This window comes from Heloderma suspectum, chromosome 3, assembly GCF_057233095.1.
Source record: "Heloderma suspectum isolate Gila_16-S chromosome 3, 16-S_ref, whole genome shotgun sequence".
NCBI lineage: Eukaryota > Metazoa > Chordata > Lepidosauria > Squamata > Helodermatidae > Heloderma > Heloderma suspectum.
In genome coordinates, this window is record NC_139460.1 from 73,158,730 (window position 1) to 73,177,435 (window position 18,706).

General features: G+C 41.8%; 1 protein-coding gene across 1 annotated transcript in view; it reads right to left on the reverse strand.

Moving 5' to 3' along the window:
• Positions 1 to 18,706, reverse strand: part of ROBO2 (roundabout guidance receptor 2) — a 721,099-nt gene that overhangs the window by 229,225 nt on the left and 473,168 nt on the right. Inside the window, exons 3-5 of the mRNA XM_084843509.1 lie at positions 8,305 to 8,462; positions 7,468 to 7,588; positions 1,622 to 1,760 (exon numbers count right to left, since the gene is read on the reverse strand). Of these exons, the coding sequence (XP_084699635.1) occupies positions 1,622 to 1,760; positions 7,468 to 7,588; positions 8,305 to 8,462 (418 nt within the window). The remainder of the gene's footprint in view (positions 1 to 1,621; positions 1,761 to 7,467; positions 7,589 to 8,304; positions 8,463 to 18,706) is intronic.

Here is an 18,706-nt window from a genome sequence, read left to right on the forward strand (position 1 = left end):
AAAAAAAATAATAGAGTGAGTCCTGGTAAATCTGAGCTTCACCAAGGGGAAAGCAGACTCCTGCCTCTATACCAGGGGGACAGGTGGGCATATATACTGGTGTACGTGGATGATCTCGTCCTGTGCTATGAGCAGGAAAGCAATGGCATGGAAAATATATGCTTAGACTGAAGCAGAACTTTGAAATCAAGGACCTGGGTCCACTAGCACACTATTGGAGTATACAGGTGAAGAAGGGGGATGATGGGAACTTCCTCCTTAGTCAAAGACAAAAGATTGAGGAGATGCTGCTGGAGTTTGGAATGGTAGAGGCGAAGGGGGCCAAGACTCCCATGTCCAGAGATCACCTGAAGGGGCAAGATGACGACGTTCCACTGATGGATAATCAGCAGTATCAAAAGGTGATTGGTAAGCTGCTACTGATTGTGACAGTTACCAGACTAGACATAGCTGCAGCCATGGGCATCCTGAGCAGGAAAGTGGCCAACCAAGCCATCTCAACACAACTAGAACGGAGTGAAGCATGTGATGTGCTACTTGAAGGGTACTGAACATACAAAACTCAAACTGCCCAGCCTCACACAAGCAGTGCTGATTGGGTTCAAGGACGCAGACTGGGTGGGTGATGAGTCGGACTGCAAGTCCACATCAGGAAACCTGTACCTGTTCACATACAATGGTGGGGCCATCAGTTGGGCTAGTAAGAAGCAGGCAGTTGTGGCCATGTCTTCCATAGAAACAGAATACGTGGCAGCAACCAGTGCATGTCAGGAAGTGATTCAGCTTAGACAATTATTCACTGACATGGGACTGGAGAATACCCAAGTCACAGTACTACATGGACAATCAGGGATGCCTAAAGCTGGCATCGAGTGAGAAGCTAAGACCACGGAAAAAGTACATTAATGTGAGGCATCACCTGATAAGAGACTTAGCAGAGCAAGAAGTGATTGAACTGAAGTATTGCCTGAAGAAATGGTGACACTTCTTTGCTGGGGGAACTGCACCAGCACCACCTGAAGGACATGGGATTGATGCAACGACCCATTGGGATTAGTGCAGTGACCCACTGCCCTTGAGAAGGGGTGCTGGCAGTATTAGGGCCATGTGTCACTTAACCTGAACTTGAAGGGTTAATATGTACCTGAGTGAGATAGGAGGGGATCTCTGGGATGTTGGTCTACATCCCCCTTGTCTCCTTCCTCTATTTTTCTATCTTCTTCCTTCTTCCTCCTGCAAGTGATGCTGACCATGAGGCTGACCTCAGCCAACTTACCTTGAGATGTAAGATTGTTATATCTCCAATAAAAGCCTGTTCTTAACCAACCGCTTGAGTGCATTCTGTCTACACCAGTGGCTACTCACTGGGAGCTGATTCAGACTTCAACTGCACCTGCAGAAAGTCCCACTTCTATAAAATTATTGAAGTTTAAGGAGCTCTGTCCTCCTTTACATCTGTCAGCCTAAGGGCAAGAACGTGCCCCACTATGTACTATGAGAGCATGTGTTCAACAGGCAATAAAGCTTCTTTACCCCTTTTCCTGATTAGCAGCATTTCATGTGAGCAAATACACCAATCAGAATCACCAGAAAGGAGAACAACAATTAATGTTTTCCCTACCTTCCTCTTGGCAAGTCACTGTCATCTTTCTTCCAACGCACTGTTGGCTGAGGATCTCCCTGTACCTGGCACCTGAATTCTACAACTTCTTCCTCCAAAACCACCTGGTTTATTGGTCTCCGGAGAAATGTGGGTCGTTCTTGAAAACAAGAGTTCCACATTAAAGTCAGTTACATTCCTCTTCAAATGTTTGAAAAGAATCCAGTCCACAGTATATATGTACAGGCCTAGACCAAGACATTTTGCTGCCTGAGGCAGAATAGCCAAAACCACTTTAGCACCGCCCCTGACCCCACCATTCTACCTGTCAAGGCGCAGAGTATCCAAGGCTGGCCAAGTTATTTTGGTACCTGAGGCAAAAAATCCCACGAGCACCTCTCCCTCGCCATGGCAGTAAAAATACAACATTAATTTATTAAAAAGCTACCAGTATGCTGCCTTTTCATGAAGTCCAAAAATCAGCTGCCTGAAGCAGCTGCCCCATTCTGCCTACGATAGGGCCAGCGCTGAGCCTGTATACTCAACAGAACCTTATTTTCCACCCTCACGCTGGGAGTCATTAGGCAGAATGACAGGGTTGTGCTTGTCTCCCATATCTGCAAATACTGCTTGTACTGCTCCTCTCAGTACAAGTTACTTGTGTTCTGAAATGAGGGGAGAAATAGGGCTTTCGTGAGCGTATGGGAATCCTATGCAGATGGTATACTATTGTGGACTAAATCATACTCTTTATTTATAACTGAAGAAGTGATCAACATTTCTGCTTAACAGTTGACTGAAAAATAATTAATTTAAAATCAGTAAAACTAAAGATGAATGGGCAAAAACTAAGAATTTGCCATATCTATTTCATACGATCAAGCAATCAACAATAGTTTTAGTTATTGCATGATAAATGTGTTTGTTTATATTATCTCTGGGACACAAGATGGGCTTGCAAAAGTCTTGCCTCCTGATTGCTACCGTTTTAGCTGCTTATGCAAGTTTTCCTGTAACCATGAGGTGAAGTGAATGCATGTTTCTGTAAGACAAAACATATAGCCTTCCCCATTCTCCAGATGTGTTGGGGAAGGCTGACATAGAATGTTCTATTTTCTTTAACAAAAAAGAGCTTGCAAGAAAACAAATACAGAAATGCAGACTACAGAAACTGAGGACGTGCGAATCAAAATCCATGGTTTTCATTTTGCATCTTCTCTGCAGTTTTCTGAATGTTTGTCAGGAAAGAATACATAATTTCCCATGTTGTTTTCTGCCCACATATCACTCAAAGAATGTTAATTATACTTCCATAGAATGATCAGAGTGAATGCCATTGCCAATGCAATTAGCATTCTTTATGTGAGATTAACTGGATTTGAATCACCTGCATAACTTGCTTATAATGTTAATCTCTCAGGGGACAAAAGAATGCAGCTTTCTGTTATGTTTCTTATATCATTCAGTCAAGCTAATTTCATAGCAGATTTTTTGGAAAATATGAGTTTTTAAAAAGTTCTGCCCACAAATTTGGGTGGTATAATTAAAATTGTAATTTTGTCAACAGTATTCAACACATAAATTAAAAACAGAGGTGTATATAACATGTTTAATATAGCTGTTTTATAAGCTTCAGCTGAGTAAATAAAGAACCCTCACCCCAGACTTTGTTTCTGTGGGAAATATTAAAAGCCTTTGAAGATGGCTATAAAATAGGTCACAGTTATATGTCACATCAGTCGTTTAGACTATTGCTGTTATATGACCTTTATAACTTCTGAATAAACTTTGCTTGCAGTTATAATGTGGCTAGCTATTGAATTAACAAATTTACAGAGACTTACGTTATGCTATAAGACTTGAGAGACATAAGAGAGAATTTAGATGCACTTTACTGAATACAATAACATAAGGTTTTCAGAAACTGCTCCCACCTTGATCAGCAGAAAAACCCTTGTCTGGTTTTGGAAGCTGATAGTCCTCCTTAGCCCTCCTATTTACCTCTTCTACTTACTTCTCCCTTATTTAAATATGTACATACACCGCCATCCTTTAACATAAGAAATGATAGGTTTTCCAGATAGTCTTTTTTCATACACCTCAAGAAAAAGAGTGAGATTACAAATAGGGCTGTGCATGGACCCCCTGATCCAACTCAGAAGCTGCTTCAGGGCTTCTAAGGCGGGCCCGATTTGGCTCGGGCTGATTTACAGGGGGGAGGGGGAACCCGCCTCGGCCTACGAAGCTGAAATGGGATTCAGACATCTGAATCCCGCTTCCCCCCCCCCCGCACATGCTGCCCAGCCCCCAGCTCCTTACCTGGGTCCTTGTTCTGGGGGGGGGGCACTGCCAAGGGAGCTGCCACTGCCACTGCTGCTGGTGCCTCCAGGGAAGCCACTGCCAGGGAAGGTGCTGCCAGGGAAAATGCTGCCCGTCGCATCCCAGCAACCGTGGACAGGCATGAGTGCAGGAGTCACCCTCCAGCTGTGCTCTCTCCCTTCCTTGGAAGGAGGGGAGGGTGCCTGGTTGGAGGCCGACTCCTGACAGTGAGGGTGGGCTGCTGCCACTGCCAGCTCCTAGGCTCTCTGAACACACGCTGGCAGCCATCTTGTTCCGGGTAATGGGGGGAGCCATTTCCCCCTGTTTTTGTGCCATGGCTGTGCCCGCGAGTGGCAGATTCACTCCACGGAGGCAGATATGCTGTGTGATTGGATGGTGGTTTGGGGGATTTGCTCTGCAAAAATCATATGAAATCATGAGTATTCCTCTTTGATTTTATGGATCATTCTTTTACCCAGTCTCCATAGCACACACTTCTTGGCTTCATTCTACCAAAGGAGAGTGGGAAGGGTTAAGGCTTCCTCTGCCATGCCTGGCAGAGACTGGGGCAGTTGCTCCCAGTGGCTAGGACTGGAGCAAAGAGAGAAATGCCATGGAGCTTCCCTCTCAGCTCCCATCCCATCCTGCTACTGCTGCCGCCATCATTGCACACAATGGCAGCTGGTCAGGGTAGCATATTTTTTCAGTGCCCCCCCCACCCCCAGATTCTGAAAACTGCTCTGGAGGGTTGGGAGACCCCCTGGAACAGGGAGGCACAGAGGAGCAAGACCTGAAGTACAGGTTTATTCGCCTGCCTCGCACAAACAGAAGCCCCTCCCATTAGTGCAAAGCCACTATTGGGTATGATCCACTGTAAACAATGAAGTAGTAGATCTAAGATTAAGGGTGTGTTCTGACCGCTCATGCACCCTCGGAAGAATTGGGGTTTTTTGATTGTGTGCTTGCTGAGGAGATAGCAATGATTAAATAAATTTGTTATACTAGATTTACTTGCTACTTTCTCCTTTTAGCAAGGAGGAAGGATACATGCAGGCTTAACACTGATACTGTGTGGAGATTTTTTCCCCAAGAAACCAATTAGCAAAACTTTACTTAATCTGTGGCATGTTTAAATACCTTTAAGACCTTAAAAAAAAGTAACTGCATATATTATTGTTGCTTTATCTGGATAAAACAAATGATTTAGGACCAAGATGTAAATTAGATGTTTTGATGCATTTCTAACATACATCAAAGCAGTTCAAGTACAGGAAGCTCTCTCTCTGTAGCTGATATAGATACTGGATTAGTGAGGGGAAAGAATTTCCATATTTACAGCAAACACTAAGAATATTTCCCTGAATAATTGCATACATGGTAAAAAAAAAAAGAATTGGGAACAAATAGAATGCAAAATGAAAATGCTTCTTGTTAACACACAGGAAAAATGTTTCAATTTGTACTGGATATTACTATATCATGGTATAAGCTTCTAAAAACTGTATTTTCCTTAAATATGTGTACGCATAGTTCCTCTTTCTCATTGCATTTGTTTGTACTAATTGACAGTTTAATTCCAATGCTATTTAAGAAAAATCGTGAATGTAAAATTTTAGTCCTTGCCTCCCTACTGTTCCCACTGGACTCCTGGTAACCACCCTACTTACTCCTACTCAGTTTCACCAGAGGCTATGCCTCAAGCTAAATCCACTGTATGGGGAGCTTGAGATCAGTTATGAGTGACACAGTAAAATTGATTTTAGATATTAGAAGAAAACATTTCAAGACCAAAATGAGGGACTGAATCCTGGAAAAGTTTGAAAATCAGTATGGAAAATAAATAAATAAATAAATAAGGTATGCACAAAACTGTCTTACAGGTGTTTTAAAGGGAGAAGAATGACTAATCAGCACCTGATTAATTAACTTTCCTCTACCTTATTCAGCACTTTCGGTGTACTTGCCAGACATGTTATTAAACGTTCAGTTTCCCACACAAGCCAAACTTAATTTCCTGTACTGTTTCCATGTTAGGTGCATGGCCAACATTTGCAGGACTGGATTTCTAGAGGAAGGCATTTAAATAAACATTAAACACTTAAGGTAGACTGTTCAAGTGCCTTAGGAGCTTAAGGGCACCATCCTATGCATGTTTAGATAAAAAGAAGTCCTACAACTGCCAGAATTCTCCAGCCAGCCATACTGGCTAGGGAATTCTGGGAATTGTAGGACTTTTTCTATCTAAACTTGCATAGGGTCGCACCCTAGGGCAGACTACCTGCAACCCCCCCCCCCGCACAATTATTAGGGTTAACTTCAACACTTCTATTGCAGGCCATACTGCTTAAATAACATTATTAACACAGACTTAAGTAATTAGGAATCTGAGCTTCTAACATGGTGAAACATCACCGTATTTTATTGTGAGGTTAGTTGTTCATTGAACTATTGCTGCTCTCCCCGCCCAACTTCTTTGACAGGGTAATGTTAGATATCTTTTAACATATGGGCTATTTCATAGAAACAGTTCAATGTTGTGTCCATGTTTCTTGGAGCTTATTGGGTTGAATCCAATGAACCACTTCTACCAATGGAACAGCTTCTGGGGAGGAGGAATTCCCACTCCCCTCTGTAGTCCCAACAGGCCCACAAAATCTGCTCAGTGGATTGAGGGACTTTTTTTCCTATTGATTTTCTTTGACCTTGTTCAAGACCCTCTGAACCAGTACCTATAGAAACCATACTAATTATGTATAGAAATGTGACCACCGAGAGTTCTGCTACAGTAAGGTTTTATAATACTATCTATTATCCATTTGTTAATAGGATAGATTTAGATTTAAGATCATTCCAGCATCCCCTCTACCTATTTAGTTTTTCTCATGGGAGAAATGATTCTGATTAATTTAATTGCTTGACCTGTTCAACTTGGAGACTCCACCAACCTATACATTGTCTAGCTTTTGATTTAGTCATCAGTACAAGAAACCCAATTGCTATGCAAATTTAAATGGACAAACATTTTGGAAGGGAACAATGTGATAGAAAACATCTATACTAATAAAGATCTTGTGAGACTATCTACAGACTCAGTTCTTTTGTGCAATTTTACAAAAGCTTTGATCTACCAGCCATGGGGAATAAGAAATAATTTAAACAAGCTAGATGACTCTGAAACTCTCTGAAGCACAATCTGTCAACTGTGTTAAAGGTGTCTCAATTATATTTGATAATTTTGTGACAGGCAGCATTATCACACTGGATTAAGGTTCCTGAGTGTTTGCATTTACCCAATAATCTCTGATTGGGTTTAAATCATGCACTCCAGAAAAAAATGCTGTTTTGTTTTAGAACTCTACTGACAAATTAGAATTCATGAGATTTGTTCATCACTGTAAATTTTTAGATGCTGTTTTTGTACAAAAGTAATTATATGACTCAGCCTTCACAGTATTGATTTTATACTTTGCTAGTCTTAATTAATCTTTAGTATTTTGTCCCTGCAGCTCAAGAGGAAAAGCAAGCATATAGCTCAGAAGTTCCTTTACCAAAGACAGTCAGCTCTGCTGGATCACTGTCCCGTTCTCCCACCATATTTGTGCCAACACACGTGTACATTCCAGCATCACTCTTTCTTGTGTTTGAAATCATAAGCTTTCCACTTCGTATCTATTGTAAAGAAATAAAAAATATGCCTGTAAGTTGTAGCATACTATAAGCTGTATTTCATATATCTAGAAAAATGTCGGTAGTAGTATTTAACTTAAATAGCTTTGTATAAAGTACTTTACAACTCTTATATCATGAAGTAAACAGAAGGGGCATGGGGGACTTTTTGGTGTTCCCAGCTCCTTGACATTCTTTCCCAATTATTGTGTGATTTTAGGCACAAGGATCACAGGAACACTTTGATTAGAAAATTAATGGTAAAAGCAACTTTCTGGTCACCTTTCCTGTGTTTGTGTAAAGATGGATCTTACTGAAGAACGGTCTCTTTCAAAACAGAGTTTCTATCAGACTTATGTAATGCAATGTCTTGAACAACGATCTAACTTTTCTAAAGGATTAAACTATTTGAATATGTTTAAAATCAGCAGCATTATTTATGGGCCTGAGCTGCAAAACTATGTTCAATTCCTAAATCCACAAACTACAGCGCTAAGGTTTTCACCACAATTGCCATCAATTATAGAGGAATCTTACTAGAAAACAATTTGTAGTATTATGCTACAGTAATTTTAAAGGGTCTAGTTCCTCTATGATTAATGTTCTTATCTCATCAAGGTAATTATGTTTTCTAATTTTTCTGAAAATCTGCAGTATGATTCACTTTTTAGCAAGCTGGATAATGTTTTTAAGTTCCCATTTCAGCAGGACAGACTTACGCTGATTCTCTCTTCTCTGTCATCAATTCGGATTTTGTCTTTTTTCCAGTAGATAGTGGGCTCAGGATGTCCTCGAGGAGGCTGGCACTCTAAAATAGCCGGTTCACCTGCTGCCACAACAACATCTGTAGGGTTTTGCCGGAAATCATCCCGTAGCACTGACAGAAACAATATGGAAGGAGAAAGAAAAAAACAAACAGCTCTATTAAATATATTAACATGCAGGTGAACAAAAAGTTTCCTAGATCAACATTTATTTGGGAGCATGATAAAAATCCATCCAGAATCAGCTACTATAACAAAAATAAAGATAACTCCATAGGTGACCTTTTCTTATCATATATATTTCCTTATCATATTTACTTTACATATGCATTTCATAGAAGCACCTCTCATATAAATGCACACTTACACACAGAATTCCCCTTTTATTCTGCAGCCATACCTGCCAAGTGACATCTGGCCAGTGTGACTTTCTGGGGAAGAAAAACCCTGATAGAATTATTGCTGTTCTGATACTAGGGACGCTGGAGAAATTCAAGGTGGATTAAAATGAGCTTGGATTTCTAAGAATCCGACCTGTGGATTCTACTGCGGAGCACCCCCCTCAGGCCATATGGAGCCTGTGGACTTTTGGATGATTTTTTTATTTTCCCAAAATGTACGCATATAAATCCATAGAAAAATACGCACATTTCTGCTGAGGAAGTGTTGAATGGAAGGGGGGGACAATACAATAAATGTCATGTACTGAGGTAAATTATGTGAATACTTATGTAAATACTTACGTAAATATTAACGGAATTATTTCTGTATTTTTCTGCATGATGAAAAAAAAATTTGCATCCATCTGTGGGCGGATGACGGAATGGAAGGTGCCTGACAATCCACAGAACACAGATGGAGCAGATTTTACATAGTCCGTACATCCCTATCTGACCTTGGACTCTTTTCATTAAGGAAACTTTGCTTGTAACCTTTTTAAAATCTGTTGTTCTCGGTTCTCAACTGGCACCTATCTCCACAGCAGTTATTTTAAAACCAAATGGGCAAATGGAGATGTCACACAGCTATGCAGTTTTACCCTTACAGTGGCAGGATTATTATTCTTTTTGTAATAACAACAACAACAACAACAGTGATGATGATGATGTTCTGAAGAGCGCCAAGATCTAGGCCTACATAATGCTGCTAGAAGGGCTTTCATTGTTTCATTCCAAACATCCCGAGGTTCTTGAGGTGGTCTCTGATGTGCGTGTGCAGTCCCCTAACTTATTGGTGGTGGGGGACTTCAACGTAGATTCAGAGGCCATCCTCACAGGGGCATCTTGGGACTTCATGGAGACCATGGCTTCCTGGGAGCTGCACCCTATTGCAACTGGGCCCACCCATGTAGCAGGTCATGCGCTAGACTGTGTGTTTGTTTCTGGAGAAGCGGGGAGTGATCTGGAAGTCGGGGGTATATCCACCACCCCCTTGTCATGGTCAGATCACTATCTGGTGACGTTGGGCTTCTCGGTTCCACAACCCCTCCGCAGGGGTGGAGGACCCATTAAAATGGTCCGCCCTAGGCGTCTTATGGATCTGAATGGATTCCTGAATGCACTTGGGGATTCTCTGGAGCATGCCTAAGGCCACTCAGTTGAGACTCTGGTGGGTGGAAAGCTGCAATCACTGGGGCATTAGATTGGGTGGCTCTGAATCGCCCTCTCCCGCTGAACAGGGCTCGGACTGCACCATGGTTCAATCTGCAGTTAAGAGCTCTGAAACAGGAGGTGAGACGGTTAGAGCACCGGTGGCGGAAGTCTCGCTCCAAAGACGATCAGACACGGGTTAGAGTTGTATCTTCAGCCTATCACGTGGCAGTGAAGGCAGCAAAAAAGGAATATTATGCTGCCTCTATCGAGTCCGCAGAGTGATGTACCAGGAGGCTGTTCCAAGGGGTCCGGAGGCGGAGCCTGGTTGGTCCAGTGGCTCCAGAACTGCTGGAGCATTTTACGGCCTCCTGTGAGGCCTTGGCAAGGCACTTTGCAGATAAAATTGATCGGATTAGGAGTGTTATTCCATGTGCTGTGGATACAGTTAGTGAGCAAGAGGAGGCCTGTGGCAAACCGGTTTTGTGGGATTGGTTCCAGCTTCTTCCTTCTGATGAAGCAGACAAGGTGCTTTCATCTGTAAGGCTGACTACCTGCTTACTTGATCCTTGCCCATCTTGGCTCATTATGGGCTGCAGAGAGAGACTGGGTGAGGGGACCAGAGTGGTGGTGAATGCCTCCTTTGAGGAGGGAGTGATGCCATCAGCCCTCAAGGAGGCAGTGATAAGACCGCTCTTAAAGAAGCCCTCCTTGGATCCCCAAGTTCTAAACAACTTTTGCCCAGTCTCGAATCTGCCATTTTTGGGCAGGGTGATTGAGTGGGTGGTGGCGATGCAGTTGAAGGAACACTTGGAAGAAACTGATTATCTAGATCCATTTCAGTTGGGCTTCAGGCCTGGGCATGGGACAGAAACGGCCTTGGTCGATTTGGTGGATGATATGAGGAGGGCTCTGGATAGGGGTGAATGCTCCTTCCTTGTTCTCCTTGACCTCTCAGCGGCTTTTGATACCGTTGACCACGGTATCCTTCTGGACCGCCTGGTGGGGTTGGGCATTGGAGACACTGTATTGCGGTGGTTCCAGTCCTTCCTCTCTGGCAGGTACCAGAGGGTAGCACTGGGAGAGGAGGCTTTGGACCCATGACTGCTCACTTGTGGGGTGCCACAGGGTTCCATCCTCTCCCTGATGCTATTTAACATCTATGTGAAGCTGCTGGGGGCTATCATCAGGAGGTTTGGGGTGTGGTGTCATCAATATGCGGATGACACACAGCTCTACCTCTCGTTCAAATCTTCACCAAGGTTGGCCGTAGAATCCCTGCCCAAATGTCTGGAGATGGTGAATGGCTGGATGCGGAGGAATAAGCTGAAGCTGAACCCTGACAAGACCAAGGTACTTTTGGTGGGAAACAAGAGGACGTTGGGGGATGTTGACCTGGTGTTGAATGGGGTACAGCTACCCTTGAAAGACCAGGTCCGCAGCCTGGGGGTCATTTTGGACTCCCAGCTGTCCATGGAGGCTCAAGAGTCAGCTGTGAGCCGGACAGCACTGTACCAACTCCTTCTGATACGGCGGCTGCGTCTCTACCTTCCCAACCATCTGCTCCCATCGGTAGTACATGCTCTGGTCTCCTCTCGTTTAGACTACTGTAATGCGCTCTACGTGGGGTTACCCTTGAAGACGGTTCGGAAGCTGCAGCTGGTACAGAACGCGGTGGCTCGCCTGATTAAAGGCAGCCGCTGGCGAGATCACATCACTCCAGTGCTGAAGGAGTTACCAGTTGGTTACCAGTTGTTTTCTGGGCCAAATTCAAGGTGTTGATTTTGACCTTTAAAACCCTATATGGTTCCAGCCCAGCCTATCTTAAGGAGCGTCTCCAGCAGCACCAGACAGGCTGCTTAACAAGATCAGCCTCGGATGGCCTTCTCTCTGTCCCATCAGCCAGGACAGCTAGACTGGTGGGGACGAGGGAGAGGGCCTTCTCTGTGGTGGCCCCCACTCTGTGGAACTCCCTCCCTGGGGAACTCCGCCATGGCCCCTCTTTAATGAGCTTCTGCCACGCATTAAAAACATGGTTGTTCAGGCAGGCATTTGGGGTGGGTTAGGGTATTTTTAGAAATATGGTGTTTGTACTGTTGAATTTTATTGTTTTAAATTGTTTTATTATACACTTTGTACATCTTCCAGAGTGGCTGGGTGACCGGCCAGATGGGCGATTAATAAATTTAATAAATTAATTAATAAATAAAATTCTCTTTTAATATGTTTGCAGCTATGTCTTTTACTTTTTTGCAGGCACTGTGAAATAAAATCAAAAGGGAGAAAAATACAGCTAGGCTAGCTGTTAGTAACACATACAATCTTCCTATGTAAATTATGTCGCAACAGATTAGTTTTAGGTGTACAGAAATGATAGTCATTTCATCATTATTCTTCCATTCATGTCCCAGTCTCTAGCTTAATTGTCACCCTTACCAACACAAAACTGAAAATAGCTCCAAAATGAGCTACTAAAATTTAGGGCATCTCCTCTTTTGTAGTTCAGCTAAGTAAGAGCCTCATTACTGCTTTAATACAGTTCTCACCTTTAATGGAAAAAGGGTCCTCTGAGAAATCAAGAAAACCCTGCATCTTACTAAAGGAGCAGCCTGGAACAGTGCAGCAAAAATCGTTCACTGTCAGCTTATAAGCCGATTTAATTTACTGCTTTTGCTGTTAATAAAATGTGCTCTGTTTTAACATTTTGAACTGCACATTTCCCATTTTTGTGTGTTACATTCAAGGATAAAATTTAAATGCACAAGGATTAGCCTCTGAATGGGCTGAGTTGAGCCTGCATATAAATCTGACTCTCAGCTACAGATATAGGGTTCTGCTTATCGTTTTAGCATTTCAAGACACACAGGTAAATCCTAAGAGGGGGAGAAACTAATTAAAAGTTAATTTAGTTTCTAATATAAAAGAGCTGTCTATGTATGCAATGTCTAGACACAGAAAATAAAAATAACGAAACTGGCACAATCATCTTTCTGGAAAGGACTCAACTTTTCCTAAAGGAGCATATCTTACAGAGTTAAGAGGATCCTTCAGAACCCTCTTCTCTCAAATGTCTTGCCAAAAGACATATCCCAAAAATGTATACTGGACTGACAGAAATTATATACATACACTTCAAAAATCTCATTAATGAATGAAGGAGAAAATGACAAAAATGGCAAAAGCAAGTTAATTCTGGAGATAAAATAGAATAATAAAATTCTAACATATTTATTTATTGCACATATATCCTGCCTTTTTTTCTCTGAGGAACCCAAGGTGGCATACATAATCCTCCTCCTCTCCATTTTATCCTCACAACAACAACCCTGTGAGGCAGGTTGGGCTGAGAGTCTGTGACTGGCCCAAAGTCACCCAATGAGCTTCCATAGCCGAGTGGGGACTAGAACCCGGATCTCCCAGCGCCCAGTCCAACACTCGAAACATTACACCATATAAATGTAAGGAGGTATACAAGGTATTATTTATTGGACATCACTGTAGCTAGTTCTGGCAAGTGGACCCATAACACAGAATATACCATAGAAACATAACATAGAAGCAAGAAATATAATATGTGAGACAATGCACCACATTTTGGGTATCACATTTGATTCTATGTAGTACCCTTTATGTATCACATTCTATGTATCTATTTTATGTATCACATTTTAGGTGAAAGATATTAGAAGTCGTGTGAGTGTTGATGGGTTCCAGCAAGACTATGAGCTATGAAATATTGGGGGTCCCAGAAATCATGCCATAGGCACTTTTGGAGACTGAGTAAAGAGGCCCTTGCAGACCAGAGTCAGCAACTGTAGTGTCAGCAGTTACAACATCCTGTGGAATAAAAACTCAAATAGCAAGCTTGTGGTCAGCCCACCCAAAGGCATTGCACCATCAACAATAAGACAGTTGACTGACTTGTGCGTCAACGTCTAAATGGCGGGGCAGTAACAGGAAGCATCTGTGGGGTGATTCAGTGACTGGAAGCAAATGTATATAAAGTAGGCATAGCAAAGTCCCAGTTGGAGTTCCCAGGACATCAGAAAGGTGTGTGCCTTGGGACCGCACAATCTCCAGAGTAAACTCTCACTGAGTGGGGTTGGCCTGCCATTGTAGTGAGTGGTGAGTATGATTGGATAGGGACGAAAGGTCATGTCTGTACCAGTGTGGTTTTAAATGCCATTTCTATATGCAATTAAAATTACCCAGAAAGTCAGAAACCAACTCCAAGACATTATAATACTAAAAGCAAAATCTACCTGACCTCATTATATAAATGCTTGTTTCCGTGCTTAACTGTTGCAGTTAAGACTTCATCTTACTATCAATAAGTAGCCTTTCCTGCTTTTTCCATGGCCATCTGACTCTACCTAACCAATCACCTTCTGCTCACTGTAGTCCCTGAGATTTTTTCCCAGGCTGGCTTATAAACCAGGCTGGGATCATTATGTCTCATCTACATTTTGCTCCATCAGAAAGGAGAAAAGACAATCCCTAAATAAAAATAACATAACTAGAAAAATGATTATCAGAAAGGAGAAAAGACAATCCCTAAATAAAAATATCATAACTAGAGCAATGATTAAAAATATACAGAAAGCATGTAATGAATATTCATTTAAAAGACAATGCAACTGAGTATACTCTCTGAAGAATGATGGTAAAAAAAATCGGAACATCTCAGAAGAAGCTCACTGTTAGCTATGAACTTGGATCCACAGATTAATGGATCCAAGTTCCATTGGTCAGTTGACTAATGTTCAAGAATAAAAAAATAGATCCTTAAATGCAAGAATTCCTATCAACATATCAAATACAGTTCCAAAATCTCTTCATAGAAACTCTGACATATGATAGGAGATGAGGACAAGGACATGGCTGGACTGATAGCAGTTCCACTATTTTCAGCTGAGTGTAGTCAGACAATCAATTCAAGATTCCTCAACCCCCCACTGACAGAAAAATACACTGTACCAATCCAGTGCTGGGGTCAAATATACCCCAAGAATGCCATATAAATAAAATACCTGGTGGACATTATTAAGCATGACACCATTTGCAGGTTTAAAAAATGCCTTCATTGAAACCTTCCCTTTTCTAGTAAAATAATATAGTTGCACATAAAGTCATTAGGATCAATAATAGCCTACAATGTAAAGTTCAAAAACCTACATAAGTGATTGTCATCTAACCAAATCATTTTTTTTTTAAGGATAAAACAACATTCTGGGCAGTATCCAGTGGGGCCACTTATGCAACAGAGATTTAATGCTTGTAAATACAATACAACAAGTAATGCTGTATGATGACGCACCCGAACCATTTATTTCACACCCCATACTGGATGGATCAAAAAGGATACAATAGTGTGCTTACAGGATACATACAATGATACAACAAAGTCCAGAAAAATGTTAATTGTGACATTCTAGGTGTCTCTTTGCTAAACAAACACAAATGCTTCTAAGTACCAGATCACATTTGAAGTTCAGTAAAGTAAACTTGGAAACTATGTAAAGGTTTACTGACTATTTGAGACTTCATTTCACAATAGTAGTATGAAGATAAACTTTTGCAATTAAAGCACCTGCTATAGTAGGAATTACAGGCCTGCTACTAAGGCAACTCTTCACTAACACCTACCAATCCAAACTGAGGTCAAAGTAGTGTCTATAAACTCTAGGAATTCTATAGACAATTCATTTATTCCTTTTCCCATGGCTCTGTGAATTTGTTTAAAGGAGTCTGGGTGTTTTATGACAAAGTGAATAGATGGGTCAAAATTATTCTAATCTATATATCCATGGCTTAATCTTTCCTCTTACTATAGAAGCTCCTGGGCCCTAAGAAAATATTGTGTGTGTGTGTTTAAAACACACACACATACTTTAATAGGATTTACATTTACATGATGATTACAAATAACCATCTGTCTGTCTCTAGTTTTCAATCTGATCCATATCCCATGAGCCCCTAGCCTATGGTCAAAGCTAGAAGGAAGAAGTACAGGTCTGTCAAGAGGTTTGGAATAATTTGCATTCTTTTCCTATAGTGCCTGGTTTCTCCTTCAGTCTACACAAAGATTCTACAGCGATTGCTTCCTAAATTCCTACACACACACACACAAATGTGTGCCTGCATGTGCACACACATCAATATTTAAAATAAAATGTGCATTTTTATCTCATTACATTGTACCTATTAAAAATAAGGCTACATATATTATACTTCACTATGTCAGCATTAATGTGCTGTTGCAAGTTTAGCACCTAACAATTCATTTTCCTTGGCCTCTAATTTTGAGAAACTAAATTTTCATTATATATGATAAAATGATAGACATTGCTTCTAGGTTGATTGCCACATTTCAAACACAGTGGCTTCTTCCTTTCTAGCAATCTCACCACTTTGCTTTGTTTCCACTTGTGTGAAAAGAGAGCTTAGGAAGTGGATAGCTTCCAGCCACTATGCAGCATAATTCCCTCTCAGGTACTTTCAGTGCCCCTCTCAAGGCATTTTTCAGGAGAATGTGAAGGCACCAGACATCCTGTATCTTATGTCACACAATATTCCTTGAGCCACCACTTTTCATCTCAGCCACTATTTGTTGTAGGAAATTGTGCACAATCCTAACAGATCAGCACGTAGTTACAGAAAAATCAACAGATTTCCATGGGCAGTATCCAACTGTGTCATTCCATTAGCACTAATGGCATGGGCATCACATTAGCAGAAACTAGGTTCTGAACTATGAGCAAAAGAAGAATCCAACTAAAGTTACATTTGCGCAAGTGGTTGAGCAGTTTGCTTGTGCAATCCATTGTGTAACTGCGCATAACTCTTGAGCAGCCCATTCTGTAACCCATTGTGCAACCAGTTGCACATTCCATTTACACAACCTTTTGTACAACTGGTTGTGCAATCATAACGGGTATCCACTTGCGCAACTGAAAGATTTGGCAGAGCTCCACTAGCACTATTTCAGTTTGCGGAATGACACTGTTGGATATTGCCGCATGAAATATTAGGCACACTGCAAATTTATATGTACTGCATCTTTGGTGCTAATATTGTGTCAGAGTACATCAGAAAGAACAATCACCTGAACAATACAAGTCACTAAAGAAACCAAAATATTTGCGACTACTGAGAGGCCTTATTAATTAGATAACCAATGGATAACTAACTTGTGCTCAATCAGACTCATCCTCCTGACATGTTGGTTCTCATGGGAGCAGTGAAGTTCTGAGCCATCCTGGACAAGGTAGTTTGGCATTATAATATACCTTTATCTGTGATTTATCCTGTTGTCCTTCAGACAGTCCTTACCCCTTTCCATAACTTGGAATCCCAAGGGGTGACTAAGTAAGCAAAATTATATGAGTGCCTGGTTGCTGCAGCTTTACCAGTAAGAGTAAACCTACCATCAAATATCTCAGTGATTCATTAGCTGCCTCCACATCCTGAGTTAATAGCAGCTAGACTTATTATTTGGGGTGGGGGAGAATTTTACTGGGATACTGAATCACCACTCTTTTCAGATATCTGCATCTTTTCAGATGTCTTCCCTTAGCATATGGATGCCAGGCATAGGGATATCCTGGGCATGTAAGCTGGAAGCAGCTCCAGCAGTGAAGCCAACTCCTGCTTCGATGTGTGAGTGCCCTACACACATATATAACATCTGAATAGGGCTTTGGTTGTAAGTTTATAGGTATTTCTCTGTGAAACTGATAAGGTGGTCTGATCTGCTAATTTTAGTGGAAAGGGAGTACATCAAACAAACAAACAAACAAAAATATTAGAAAGATATGAAACAACGGTCAACCTTGTTGCCCCCTCAGGAAGAAAAACAGGAAGAAATGGAGGATATGGTATAACAGAAGATCAGCACAAACCCCATACAGAACAGGCAATGAACCCATCTCCCAGACTTGGGAACCACCCACTCACAGGGCTTCTGTCTTGCTATGATTCAGCTGTTGTTTATTGGCCCTCATCCATCCCACCAGTGAATCTAGGACTCACACAGACTCACATGATTCAGATGTCACAGGGAGATAGAGCTGTGTCTCATCAGCGTGCTGATGGCACTTGGCTCTAAATCCCCTAATGACCTCTTCCAGCAGCTTCATATAGATGTTAAACAACACTGGGTACAGGATAGTACCCTGTGGAAACCCACAGCTCAATTTCCAAGGGCCTAAGGAATAGTTACACAATTTTACACTCCGAAATCCACCGCGCAGGTAAGACCAGAACCACTCTAACACAGTGTCTCCAATGTCCAGACCATGGAGTTGATCCAGGAGAATACCATGGCCAATGGTATCAAAAGGTGATGAGAGACTGAGCAGAATTAACAGGGTTGCACTCTCCCTGTCCTTCTCCTGATGAAGGGTGACCAAGGCTGATTTGGTCCTGTAACCAGGTCAAAGCCCACAATGGAATGGGTCTAGATAATCAGTATCCACCAAGAGTGCCTGTAGTTGCTTCATCATGACCCTCTCAAGTACCTTTCTTAAGAAAGCAGTATTTGTGACTGGGCGGTAGTTGTCAAATACCATTGGGTCCAGAGTGGGTTTCTTCAGAAGTGGTCGCACTACTGCATTCTTAAGGACAGTGTGACCTACCCCTTTGCATAAAGATGCAACTTCCACTTCCTGGTGATACCCCTTGGGTAGCTTTTATTAGCCAGGAGGGGCAAGGGTTGAGAGGGCACATTCATTCAGTCTTATGTATTACATTACTCAATTAACTGTCAT